This window comes from Brienomyrus brachyistius, chromosome 14, assembly GCF_023856365.1.
Source record: "Brienomyrus brachyistius isolate T26 chromosome 14, BBRACH_0.4, whole genome shotgun sequence".
Classification (NCBI taxonomy): domain Eukaryota; kingdom Metazoa; phylum Chordata; class Actinopteri; order Osteoglossiformes; family Mormyridae; genus Brienomyrus; species Brienomyrus brachyistius.
This window is the reverse complement of record NC_064546.1, coordinates 16,692,753-16,706,641: the sequence shown is the minus strand read 5'-3', so window position 1 is coordinate 16,706,641 and position 13,889 is coordinate 16,692,753. Positions and strand designations below refer to the sequence as shown.

The 13,889-nt window shown below is 41.9% G+C and overlaps 1 protein-coding gene across 2 annotated transcripts; it reads left to right on the top strand.

Annotated features, from left to right (window-relative positions):
* The first annotated feature begins 135 nt into the window (after positions 1 to 135).
* On the top strand, positions 136 to 9,993 carry LOC125707411 (exocyst complex component 3-like protein 4). 2 transcript variants are annotated; one of them, XM_048974533.1, is made up of 13 exons: positions 136 to 1,224; positions 3,159 to 3,236; positions 3,560 to 3,706; positions 4,290 to 4,911; positions 5,140 to 5,257; positions 5,346 to 5,462; positions 5,598 to 5,698; positions 6,006 to 6,095; positions 6,324 to 6,447; positions 6,962 to 7,081; positions 7,187 to 7,339; positions 7,447 to 7,568; positions 8,767 to 9,993. In XM_048974533.1, exons 2-13 carry the CDS (start codon positions 3,215 to 3,217, stop codon positions 8,951 to 8,953), a joined length of 1,923 nt encoding a protein of 640 aa, XP_048830490.1. In that variant the 5' UTR covers positions 136 to 1,224; positions 3,159 to 3,214; the 3' UTR covers positions 8,954 to 9,993. The 2 variants fall into 2 exon arrangements, with proteins under 2 accessions (XP_048830490.1, XP_048830491.1); XM_048974534.1 differs by having other exon boundaries at positions 136 to 3,706; positions 4,364 to 4,911.
* Positions 9,994 to 13,889: the final 3,896 nt, after the last annotated feature.

The window sequence follows — 13,889 nt, the reverse complement described above, 5'->3', positions numbered from 1 at the left end:
ATTCCATTCTGAATTTGATTTGAAAAATGTGTGGAAGCTGTGTGACTACGCTTGTAAGAGATTCTCTTTTTTTGCATGTTTTTCTCTGAAAGCCGTGTGGCGGAATCAGTGACTTACACCTCTGGCTTCCGCTGGCAGGAGGTCGTGGTTTTAAACAAATTAGATAAAAAAAAAAAAAAAAAAAGATTTCCGATTTCCGCAAAGGTTTCACTGCTGCAGACACATTCCATGAAAATGTAATCATTCGCCATGATATGATTCTCATGCAGGCAAATGCCAGCGTATCAGTGTAGGCTGCCATTCAGTGGAAGCCCTACTTCATAATTTTACATTAAAGTACAGTCTCTACTGTGCTGGAATGCTTTGCGTGACTTTGGGTGGTGGCATTTGTCCTTTGTTCACATATTGTTCGTTGAATGTGTGCTTGCTTTTTCTTTTTGTTTCTTTTTTGCAAACAATTCAATGACAACACAATGCATAGAGACAAAATTTTACGAGCAGATCGAAAATCATGGTGCCAAACTATGCCAGGTCTGGCGTGCAATATTTCACTTTCAGGTTCCTGGCAGTTTCTCCTTTCTCGGAAACTATAGTCAAAGTCAAAGTAAACTTTATTGTCGTCTCTGCTATATACTGTACAGGTACATAGAGAGATGAGATGACGTGGCTCCAGTTTCTTTTTTAGAACCAGTTGAGTACCCTGTGACTGTGATTCTTCATACCCAACTGGTTGGTTGAAATAAAATCTTGATGTGGATTTTTACTTTCTGGACCTGAACCTCTGGGTTTCTGGACCTCTGGGTTTGATCTAGTGCTAGTAAGAAATTATACCAGGACTGAGCAGATGCCCAGGCCTGAAGACCATAAAGGTCAGCCTCCTTCACCATTTTTGAAAAAAAAAGAAGCAAAAATACTCAAGAACACACACCACTCGCGCCACCTAGACTTCTTTACATGATTTTTTTGACACATCCACGCCTCGGTGTGCAATAACAAGCCCATTCATGGAGCTGCAGCCTCAACCATGCAGGCTGTCATGTCCTTGTTATGCTAAAGTCATGTAGAGGCACACCTAGAATGCAACCGGATGTCGGCTGTATGAGATACTGCACTTGTGGTTTACTGAGCTGAAGAACCTGAGGGTAACAATCAGTATGATACTCTGAGGAAACAGAACCCCTGCAGGCACGTAAAGAAGCATCCATCCTCATAGTGAAAGGCTTGGTGAGTCTACTTTTGTTATGTGTTTAATACCTGTCTTCTCTATCGGAAACTAAGCTTCAGTAGTAGATGTAAGTATCGACTAATCAATATAAGTTCAGAAGAGCGAAGCAGCAAATACAAGTGGTTAGGAATAAACCCCGCTGAGGATTTAATGGCATTGACTCGGGAAGGAATATGGACTCCAAGACGGGAGTGGAGATGGTTTGACAAAAGCGGGAGCAGGTTAGAAACGTCGGGTGTCTGAGCTGAAGCGCACAAGGACACATGCGAGAAAACATGCACAGCCCTGGGTCATAGACCTGCATGTGAGTCATTTGCGTGTGAGAAAATGCAGCGTGATGACTGGGTATAGCAGAGGTGAGGTGAATGAGTATATCCCTGACTTCACCTCACCCCACAGCATCCACGCCCCCTGTACAAACATTTTAGGCCCATATGTAATTGTTCCATCCATCCATCCATCCATCTCACATAATTGCTTTTCCAGTACAAGGTTGTGGTGAGTTTAGAGCCCTTTGCCAGGAAGCACAAGACAAAAGGACACCCTGCATGGGATGCCAATACACAAATTCCAGGAGTCACACCTAGTCGGCATTTTTAAGATAGTGACTTTGAGGAAATTCTCTTTGAGAAAAGCCCCAATCAGACTGATGTGAATAAAATCCTTATACATATAGCACCCCAGTGCTTCTGGAGATTAATATGCCAGGGAACACTTGCTTCAAATTCAGGACACATGACTTTCAGGGTCTGTTATCATTTTGGTGCACATTTGCCAGTTGCAGATACTCGCTTTGGCATGGCTCCTCTATGCCTCAGGAGGAGCTCAGATTACGCCTGGTAACCACACTGGCCACTGGTTTTACCTTCAGCGATCTAAGCTTTGCTGTTATCTTAGTCTGCCTGTCCCATCAGTCCCTGGTTCGCGCAGCCTTCTCTCTTAGCAGTTATTCACAATTGCTCACACACAACCTGAAGCGGTTTATACTCCTGTCTTGTGCACCATGTTGTATTTTGACAGTTAAACAAAACGTGGGTGGTGTGATGGTGCTGTGGTTAACAGTGTTGTCTCATACCTCTGGGACCCAGATTTTAATCTCAGCCCTGGCTCTGTGTTTGGAGTCTGTCTGTTGTTGTCGTGGGGTTTTCTCCGGGTACTCTGTTTTCCTGTCAGAAATAGTACCTGTCTGGCCCTGTCCCATGTGCCTTTTCCCCATTTGGCCAGCAGATCCCCCTGCCCATCCCATTGGGTGTTGCCCTACTGTGGCTCAATGGGCTGAGCGTGCTTCTCAGCTTCTCTGAGGCAGACATCCCTCCCGTCACCTTTTATTTAATATATTGGTTTTATGTTATCCCTAGGGTCTGGTATTGTTAATCTACGTCTGTGCTTTGTGTCCCTGTTTATGGTCTACCCTTACCTGCCTTAGTTATGTTCTGCTGTGTTCCTAGTCTCTCCTGGGTTAGGTAGCCCTCAGTCTCCTAAGATCTCCTAGTTTTTAGTGCATGTTAGTTGTAATTTCCCCCACCTGTTCCTTGTTGCCCTGAATCCTTAGTGATGGTTTGATTGGTTATGGTTATTACCTGTCCTGTGTAGTGTCTTGTTAGTTGTGTATTTAAGTGCCTATTTTTGTTCTTTTCCTCAGTGGGTCATTATGACTGTTTCTTTGTGTTGCTGTGTGTTACTTAGTTACAATTACCCTGTGTTAGTTATTGTAGCTTCCTGTATTCCTCCCTTCCATTGATGTTGTTGTTCCTGGTGTTGTTCCCTGCCTTACTTTAACTTCGACCCCTCGCAGTCCCCTTGTTTTCTACTTCTCCCTTTGTGTTTCATGTAATAAAATCCTGGTATATTGGAGTTGCTACGTGGATAGTCTCTCCTTCGCCATGCCTGCCATAAGAGTTTCTCCCCACAGTATTATTTGTTTCTTCTTCAGGTTGAAACTGGTAGCCTGACGTTAAAAGTAAACACTTTAAAAAGCCACATTGCCTGATGGGAAATTCATCTTCAAATGGTATGTTACTGTATGTTGATCCTCTGGACTGGTAATTATTTCACATTCCTTTTTGTTAGTTTTGTCAATTATTATTTGAGGCCGTGTCTGAAATCTTATTTCGTAAATTTGTCTCCATGGATATGTTATAAATTATTGATTCATTATTATTTGCAGCCCTATAAATGCCAAGGCAACTGTCATATTTAAAAAATGTAATATCCTTTTATACAAAGAGCTCACTTATTTAGGAGTAAGTACAAAAGAAGCACCAGACACTAATGTTGAGTATTCTTAAGAGGTTTCAGCTGAAGATGTCAAGTTTTGATTTGTCGTTGATATAGCGGGGGACACAAAGGGAGATCCCAGCAATATTGACCTGACGAAATTTCAGAAAGTTCACAACAATGATAATAGAGAAAATGAGCCCCTCCTACCACGAAGTGATGAGGGTAGCACATGCCCAGAAGAGTCTTCATCATCGCTTTCGGGTAAGGTTATTTATTTAATATATTATCACACGTGGCGGCATGGTGGTGCAGTGGTTAGCACTGTCGCCTCACACCTCTGGGACCCGGGTTCGAGTCTCCGCCTGGGTCACATGTGTGCGGAGTTTGCATGTTCTCCCCGTGTCGTCGTGGGGTTTCCTCCGGGTACTCCGGTTTCCCCCCACAGTCCAAAAACATGCTGAGGCTAATTGGAGTTGCTGAATTGCCCATAGGTGTGCATGTGTGAGTGAATGGTGTGTGAGTGTGCCCTGCGATGGGCTGGCCCCCCATCCTGGGTTGTTCCCTGCCTCGTGCCCATTGATTCCGGGATAGGCTCCGGACCCCCCGCGACCCAATAGGATAAGCGGTTTGGAAAATGGATGGATGGATGGATTATCACACGTTTTTCATTTTTGCTTGCAGTTATGTAATTGGTTTCCCTGCCCCATCATTAGTCGACTAATGATACCATTATCAATTTGTGTCATAGAATGATTACAGCAAGCATCCTGTATTAAATGTGCTGATACAGCATGTTATGAAGAAGGGTAGTGGCATTTCACTTTGTTTGTACTAATGGTTGTAGCTATGGAGATGCATGATCTCATCCAGAGCAAGAGATTTGAAAAAGCATACCGGAGCTTTATCTTTGAACGGCAGGAGCTCAAGAAAGAACTAGAGGAAAATGGCTCCAAAACACCATCCATACACTTTAAAAACAAGGAGAAGGACCTTAATCTTCTCTATAGAGCCCTCCGAGACAAGATGATGGGCGTTGTCCGAGACTCAAACAATGAGCAGCCCTGTGACACAGAGCTGCTGAGTAAAGTGGCTCAGATCATCCAGGAGGAGGAGAAGAGGGAGAAGGACCCAGGCAGTGGGGAGTGGAGCTGGAGAGACTCCTGGAAGGAGGCAGTGAGGGATGGGGTTAAGGCTAAGATCAAGAGTGTGGCCCTGGACACCAAGGAGCAGAACAGGGCATGGCTGGCTGTTCACCTTGGCCAGCTAGGCAAGGCTGTTGTGGAGGACTTGGAGAACGTGAAGAACAACCTGAAGAAGTGCTACCCTCCCAGCTTCGATGTCTTTAACACCTACGTGGACAGCTACCATCAGGCCATTGCCCAACACCTCAAGGAAATCCACCAGAAGGAGCTAGAAACCAAAGATTCCTATGTTCTGCTGAAGTGGATTCTGAACGATTACAAAAGGTAAATTGCTATTATGTAGAGAAGAAAATTTAGTAAAAATAACGTTAATGGTAGTATTAGGTCCATATTATGCAGCTTGTAATGTAGCTGGAATAATGCAATAACTGGAATCTGGATCAAAATCTGCAACTGCAAAATCTGACAGTTCACTTAGCTCATATGACTTGATTATCATTCTGTGATTTGAAGTATTTGAATTGTGCTGATCAAGTTGCATTGGTCCGACAGCGAGGAATTGATGGGAAGCCCCACTCTCCAGCCAGATATGTGTGATGACATTATGGTCCTTCCCCTGGAGGATGACTTTCTGAACCAGATCAAAGAGAAATACTGGCAGCAGCTAAAGGTAAGAATTCCTACTGGCTAATCGGAATAGCCATGTGCAAAGCATTCTTAGTAATCGAAAAAAATCACGTTGTTTGTTGTATTTTTAGGAAGTATTTATGAACATCTTTAGAGAAATAATCAACGAGCAAAAAAACAATGTTGAAGAGAAAGAGCCTGAAATCCTGCATTGGTATCACTCTGAAATGCACCACGATATCTGTCAGGTACTCTACATAACTGCTAATAGTGGATCAGTGTTATTTGGCTCTTACTAAACACCTTAGCTAGCAGCTTATATTAATAAACTAAGTAAAGGACACTTTATATCAGCGATCAACCTTTTCTTTGTTATTTTTTAGGCCTTAAATGAATACATGACCAGAATCCGAGAAATGAATGCAAACCTGGAGAGAAAACTTCTGTGTGTCTTCTTGGATGAGCTAGAGTCCTTTGCCGAACGGTACAGAAATTAAAGCAGGCATAAAATATGCAGAGATTATTAAAATACACGTTGACCTTTCAGTTCCACCTGCTTTGTCCTTTTAAGAGAGAATGAAAGAAAATAACAATTCTGCTCTTTCAAAGGAGAAGCAAAGGGGGTGCATTTTCACAATTCATTCTTACAAAAACTGCTTCCTAGTTATAGGTATATTTTGTGTAGATTGTAGATTGGAAAGGTAATCTGTTTAGGCAATTCAGGAATAGCCCGGTGATGTCTGCTGTAACATTATTTTGTGTTTTTTGTTTGTTCATTGTCTGAGGTGCAGATTTGGGAATGACTTAGAGCAATGGGCCACCGACAGATCCTTGAGTGCAGAGTATCAGATCGCTTACATCAACAGTTTCATCTCTGTACAGTAGGTGCAAGTCATAATAATGGTATTTTAAATGTTTTTAAAATGCGTAATTTAAAACGTGCATTCCATGTGTTTACCTGAAGTATATTCTCAGTTATGTATTCACTTTCTCTAAGGGCGTAGTACTTCGGTAATGGTTTTATGATACCTATTTGTAAAGTATCCCTATTCACCATAGAGGAAAGATAGAAGCTTTTCCAACAGTCCCTAAACGTCTGCTCCTATCAGGGAGTACCTGGAGACATACAGAGCTTTGAGTGCAGAGCAGGTGGAGAAGGTGGTACAAAAGATGAATGCTGAAATCAACAAGCTAGGTCAGACTCTGATGGAGAAGTTCAAGGAAAAGACAGAGGTGAGGGGATAGGAGGATTGGATAATGACACAAGGCCTTTAGTTCCACTAGCGAATGAAACGCTTCCACCTGGGGCTTCCAGCTCCACGTGCGAATGAAAAACTTCTATTTGGGGCCTACAGCACTAGCGAATGAAATGCTTATATTTAAAAAATATAAATGTGTGCGGGGCGAGCGAGCGGGAAGCGGGGTCAGGCACACGGAGATCCGAAACAAGGGGTTTTAATTGCGGTGCAGAACGACATGGTGGAACACTTCAATGACAGGACTGAGGAAACATACTCGAACGCAGACTAAAGACACAAAACTAAGGGATGGAAACGCAGGACAGCTGAGAACACTCGGGAATTCACACGAGGTAAATGAGGGGGTGTGGCACACAGGAGGATCAGCTCTTGACAAATGCCTTCGTTCAGGTGGCTCAGACACACTCAGGATGTAAAGGCTGTTGGCGGGTGTTACATTTTGTCCATTTTTCTAATTTAAAATCTGAACTTTTCTACTTTCTGTGAAGCCGAGCTTCAAGAACTTGATGAGGGGAAGGTGGGTCAATGATGAACCCTTTCAGAAGATTGTGAATATAATAGAGAAGCTCTCGGCGCTGTGCGAGTATATGAGACCTCCGTATAAGCAGGTGAGATGGGCATGGAAACAGCAGACAGGGTTTCCGTCATGTAAATAACAACATAAACTGAATTGCAAAACAGTTTTAATGATATTAATCGCACTTGTATGGCAGAAATTTGTGGACGAGATGCATTATTACATGGCAAAGCAGTACATCACTCAAATGATGTCAAACCGCTGGTCCTGCGGACGGAGGGACCATGAGGCAATAGTGTCTACACTCAGAAGGCAATGGCGAGAGCTTCATGAAGACTTTGAGAAGATGGTTAGTGCTCATCATCAGCTCCCATACAATCCCCTGCACAGCTCTACATGAAATAATCTATCTGGGACACTTGTATGTCTGACAGCTTATTTTTATCTCCTTCGCAGTCATCCAGCATGACCTGGGTGTACCCAGCTGGAGAACACCTTGCTGATATTATTGAAAAGAAGAAACCTAAGGATATTAAGATTATCTTACAGTCATTGGTGACGGATTATCCAGACATCAGGTTTGGAATCTCCCTCACCTCACCAACACCCTAACTTAACAGAAAACGTTGGGTGACATTGGTTGGGTACATAAAACATCCCTAAGTTTGTCTTCTTTAACATACCAGCAATGCAGTCAGAAACCACAGAGGCCTTGGACATACTGTAGTCATATGAAAGTTTGTCGGGCGTGATTTTAAGGAAAGTTGAACATGCACATCAAAGATATTAAGACACTGAGAAATAAAAAAAGAAAATGATAGGAAAAGCCACATAATGAGCGTTTTTAGGAAGCGAAAGTCTTTAAAGGGCAATAGTTACCCCATTGTTTCTTTCGGGTGTTGAACTTGCGATTGCAAAACCATTTTCTTCCGCAGTTGCACTTCTCTCAACAGAGCTTTGATCTTTGCCATCTCACAGCCTCTTGCTGCATTAGCTTCGCCAAAGAAGCACACCAGAATTTCCCCTAAATGCTTTAATTATTCTTACAACACGGACTCATTCCGTAAACCAGGGGTGTCAATCACCAGTCCTGGGGGGGAAGGAGGAGCCCTGCACATTTTTTGGTTTTCCCTCATTTAACACACCTGATTGAACTCCTTGCACCTCCTTGTGCTAATTACCACACAGCTGTTGAGCTGAATCATTTGTGATGGAACAACTAAAGAACTAAGCTACACAGGCTCTGGGCTCTAGGACTGGAGTTTGACACCCCTGCATTAGGCCTTTGATACCAGAGTTCACCAGAATCAGGACACATAGGAAACACTCTCCCATGCAGACAGATTCTGATGATATTGTACTGGGTGGGATCTTTAATTAGGGGAAACAGAGCTGTTGAGGACACAAAAAAACTGAACTCAGGTTATAGCCACTCTATTTTTGTTAGATACCTTTATTGCACAGTATTAATTTTTTTATCCTGTTATCCCAATGCTTAATAATCATACAGATATTATTCAATAGCCCTGCTTCCTAGTAGCATTTCAGGCATTTATCTTAATAACAATTTGCACTACTCATAACCAAACCAGTGTGGAGCGATTTGATCACATAACGGTTACAGGAAAAAAAATGTGTGGTCAGTAATTGGATACCTTTGATAGAATTAAAAATACAGGTTGTCGAAATCTTAATCCACAGCTATATGTAAAAGGCTGGACTGATGCATCCAGGCAAGTTCTTCTCACGGACAAAAACCTTCTCTTTGGCTTGCAGTAGGAAACATCTCAGAGCTGTGTTGGACTTCAGTGGCAAACTTAACTGCGTACAGAAATGGGCCGTCCTGAACCAACTGGATAATCTGCATCAGAATCCAGTACACGCTGAGAGCCCGAATCACAAATTCTTCAGCGAAATCCCCGTCAAGAAAATGCATTGCGTCTGCTGCCTTTCTGGGCACTAACACTGTATTGTGCTATATTTCTTTTTTACAGATATGACCATTAAATAACTTGCCTTATGTGCTGACTTATTGTATGATGCCATCAACATGTCATTTATCTGAAGTGTCGTTAGAATTTTACTATCATGACCTCCAATCATGTCTCTGTAGAGTTAAGCAGCTGTTTTCCGTTTGATGATAAACAAATTCAGTTATCTGTGTCCCATCCTGTTTATGTGTGAAATGGGATCAGTGTGAAAGCATCTCATGGTTTTTGCTGACTTTGTGTTTGCATAGTTAGTCAAAGTTTATTTGAACTAATATCTGGAGATGATTACTTTGCAACCTCTTGAAGCGGAGATGTGAACATGTGATATATCCTTCAAGACAAAAAAAACATTAATAAAACAATAAAATCTAGCTTTTCTAGGCAAGAGGAAGGCTATGACAAGAAAAATGGTGAAAGTGAAATATATGACAGTAGCTGCTCTTATTTACTTTGCTTGTGATTCATACTTTCAGTTTCAATGTATTGCATAGTTCCCTTATATTCTGTTTTTTTCTAGATTGCTTTGGAGCATTTCTCAAGTGGCAATATTTGCGAAACAACAAGTGTAATCCCCACAATGTCACGTTTGCACAGCAGAACATAATTTCTCATCGCTTCACAGATTTCCAGAAGTTTTTGTACATGCATGGAAATGGTTTTGTACAATTGTCATCATTTGGCATGATTTTCAGTTGCTTTAACCAGTTTGACCGATTGACTGAAAAGAACCGGTTCAAAAGAACGATTCATTCACGAATAGGATATCATTCGCGAGCATGTTATAACATGGATAAGTTTTTGTACATGCATGGAAATGGTTTTGTACAATTGTCATCATTTGGCATGATTTTCAGTTGCTTTAGTCTTAAAATAGATGATGTAGTTTCCCTCTGTAATAATTTTACACACAAAACAATATATGTTTGTGATCATCATATAAGCCACCACATGAAAAATAGAGATTTGGAGAGATTCTCCACATTCTCCAACAATAAAAAAAACCACAAATGTTTCATAGTTTCTGTTTGATTCCAAAAATTAGTATTAGCTTAATTGTTTTCTCTTTGGTAATATTATTCTTCTCGTTCAGATTTTAATATTTAACAGGAAACCTGATTATTTGAAGAAATGTACTGTCACAACAATGGACAATGAACTGTGATTAGTTTCTCGATTGACAGCCCTAGTCACCACTATCACCTACAACTAGGAAGCAATTTTTGTAAGATCCCAGATTCTGCTGTAAGCCATGGACCTCTGACGATACTCACCACACTGTTTGATTTTTGGTAACATCTGGAAATCCCTACTCAAGCTCTCACATTTCTCCAGCCTATATCAATTCTTCAAAACAGATCTTTGCTGTTCATTTCTGTCCTTTCATTTCTCTGAAGGGTTCAAAGCTAATCTCGAGCCTTAAAGCTAATCCATCCATCTTTCCATTGCTTTTATCCTGGTCAAGGTAGGGGGTGTGTGCAGGGGGGGGGGGCTATCCCAGGCTGCATAGAGCACAAGGGTACAGCAAGGGTACAATAGTACATTGCAGGACTTACACATGTACAGTATCATGGTGCCGGTTAGCTTAATTGCATGCCCTAGAGGAAAGCTGTGCAACATCGGATGAACAGGCAAACTCCACACACCCAGAACGGAAATGGAATTGGCCTTAAATGTAAAAAAATGCCTTTATAGCTTCATAAGAACCATATGCTTCATTCGCCTTGTCCTCCCATGCTGTGAAGTCTATGTATACTATGTATTGATTGCCTAAGGCCTAATTAAAATGAAACACAATCATATAAGCAGGCTTTAGCGTTTTAAATGTAAATGAACAGTCCAAAGCCTGATAAAAACTTGAGTACCTTAAGAAATGTGGAAACATACAGTCTAAAATGCTTTAAAGGATAAAAACCAACACCAAAGCCACAACACTCAGAATACAACAAACGCCGTTCACAAAGGCTATTGGGATCGGCACTTACTAACCAGTTCTTTTAGATTTGAAAACCAGTTTGACCGATTGACTGAAAAGAACCGGTTCAAAACAACGATTCATTCACGAATAGGATATCATTTGCGAGCATGTTATAACATGGATACGCACACAGATGGAGTGAAGGCAAGATGGGAGTGGTGGAGCATGATCGGATGAATGCAGCATATTGAGCTCTGAAGACTCTCGTATTGACCATGGGACACACGTTTTGCCCCTAATGGAATCTCACTCCAAATTTTGGGGAAACTTGTGGGTTATATTTAGTCAAAACATCTGTCCAGCTTGATTAATTTTCTCTTTATTTCCCGTTTCCTTTGTGACAAAAACTGCCCAACCCATTTTTCAACACATCTCAGAGGTAAGATCATTGCTCCATTACACAGTACTAGACTATAAGAGCTCAAATGCTCAGATATTCCACATGTTGTCTGTGATGTCCTTCCATGGAGACTGTTTGATAATCTATTATATTCCACACCCACAGGGCAAGCCAGCACAGACTATAGCTCTTCAACGACTCACCAACTGTTCAGTCCCATATATTGTATGCATTAAACAATCCAGTTTCCTCTGTGCTCTTATTGGCACAGCTGAAGCCGAAACATAATCGTAAGGATAAGGATTATTTCAGAACACTGTGAAGGATTTATTCTTTGTACTCAGGGGATGCCAGTTGGTTTTTTGAGGTAGTTAAATTATTATACAGTACGGATGTGAATCCCTATAACTGATTAATCAATTACAACGGCAAAATTCCCCTCGACAAAATTCAAGTGTGAATTGTTTCCTTGTTTGCGTAGAAGTCACCAGCAATAAGCTTTGCACCCTACAAAATTCTGTAATGTGCGAGGAGCCCTTTTGAAGCTGAAAAATTAGAGAATAGAGTATATGGTTGCTCAACCTCTGTGGCCTGCTGTAGGTTGGTCTCGGGGATTTTTAGGGGACTGCTGTTGGCAGGGACAGTGGTGGTAAGCTGGGAAAGTAACTCTGAGTCCTCATAGCAGAACCAAAACAGACAGAAGAAGTTCTCACGCAGGATAGCAGCCATGATGCAATGCGGCTAAAAATAATAGACGAGAGTTACGAACGGTCATCCATGAACCCAAACACTTACACAGCGTCTTTACATGACATCCACAACAGTCGGTCCATCACAACAACAGACAGATAAGCAAAACTTACCATGTTTGTTATTTATTTATGCCAAAAGATTTCTGAGGCAGGGCCCTAATGATTCATACCCTTATCCGCAGTCCAACTCCCTTGGGTGAGATCCACCTCTCATTTAGCTGATGTCAGCAAAGCTGCTGGCACAGATGAAACGCCCAGACAGACATTGAAGACATGTGCTCCTCAGGCTCCAGGCGCCCTCACCAACATATTTAACCTCTCACTACGAGGAGCAGCTTCTCTGACATGCCTGAAACCCTCCAGCGTTATCCCGGTGCCTAAGAAGTGGTTCTGGTGTGGCCTGGAGTTTCCGAGCATGTACCGTGCCTATCCAGCCTTTCGCCTCTTAGTTCCCTAGAACACCCAACAACGATACGGCCCCACCTATTTTCTTTGTTTCTTAAGAACAGGTTTTTAACAATAAACTCTATATATTTTAAAAGATTGTGCATAACTAAGGACATTTTAGGTAATTAGTGCCTGAATCACTGGCACCCAGTCGCTCCAACATCATAAAGTGGTTCGAGAGGCTGGTGCTCTCACACATCAGACTCAGCAATCCCCTCAGATCTGACCAAACACAAGTTCAGCTTCTGAGCAAACCGACCCACAAATGGTTCTGTCTCAATTACACTTCATACAGCTTTACCCCACTTGGAACAACCAACTACGTACTTGAGGATGTTATTTGCAGATTTCAGTTTCGTATTTAATGGATTTCATCAAAGATGAAGCTCACCAGTCACATGATGCGAGTCTGAGTCTAATCTGAAGTCTCTGAGTTAGAGTCCAATTCAAGTCGAATTTAAGCCCAAGTCATATCTCTCAAACTGATTAACAAACAGAACAACTTTTCTGGACACTTTTCTCTGATCCTGGGTGTTGAATTTTCTCAACGATAGATTACAGGGTGTCTTGGATTGGAATGCATAGCTCAATCATTCTATTCCTGAACAAAAGAAGTCAGTACTGTACACTTTTCTCAGCCATGACCGCACTGACATGCACCCGTCAAATATTACTGAGAAATTTGCTGATGACACAGTGGTAGCTGGATTAATCTTAGATGATGAGGCAGCCTGCAGGACAGAGGTGTCTCACTCAGCTGATTAGTACAGTGATAACAACCTCCTTCTAAGCACCAGCAAAACAAAGGAAATCACAGCGGAATTCAGAAGAACAAAGGAGAACGATCACGTCCTCTTCCGCAGTCATGGTGATGAAGTAGGAGTGAAGAGCATTAAGTTTCTGAGAGTCTGCAATTCTGTACAAAAAAAAAATTTATTAAAAGAGGCCAAACCCAAAATCAACAAAATATTATGCATTTAATATTCTCAACAGCATATAGCCAGAAGATATATTTAAACATTTAACAGTTAAATACTGTCATGAATTTATCTTTGCGTACAAAAAGACTATGCAAGTGAATTTCCTTACGTTTTGCTCCCCCCCCCCCCCCCCAACAGTTCACTGCAGTGACGAGCAAATGATGGTACCGACCTTGGGACCCTTTTTTACTTATTGCTAACTATCTGACTAACGATTTGCTATTAAGACGATTAAAAGTTTAATATTTTGCAATTTTGGGCTTCTGGCCCATTGCTTTTGCCCAGGAGGGTCCTCACATACATTCCTAACACTATTCATCCATCCATTTTCCAAACCGCTTATCCTACTGGGTTGCGGGAGGTCCGGAGCCAATCCCGGAAGCAATGGGCACGAGGCTGGGAACAACCCAGGAT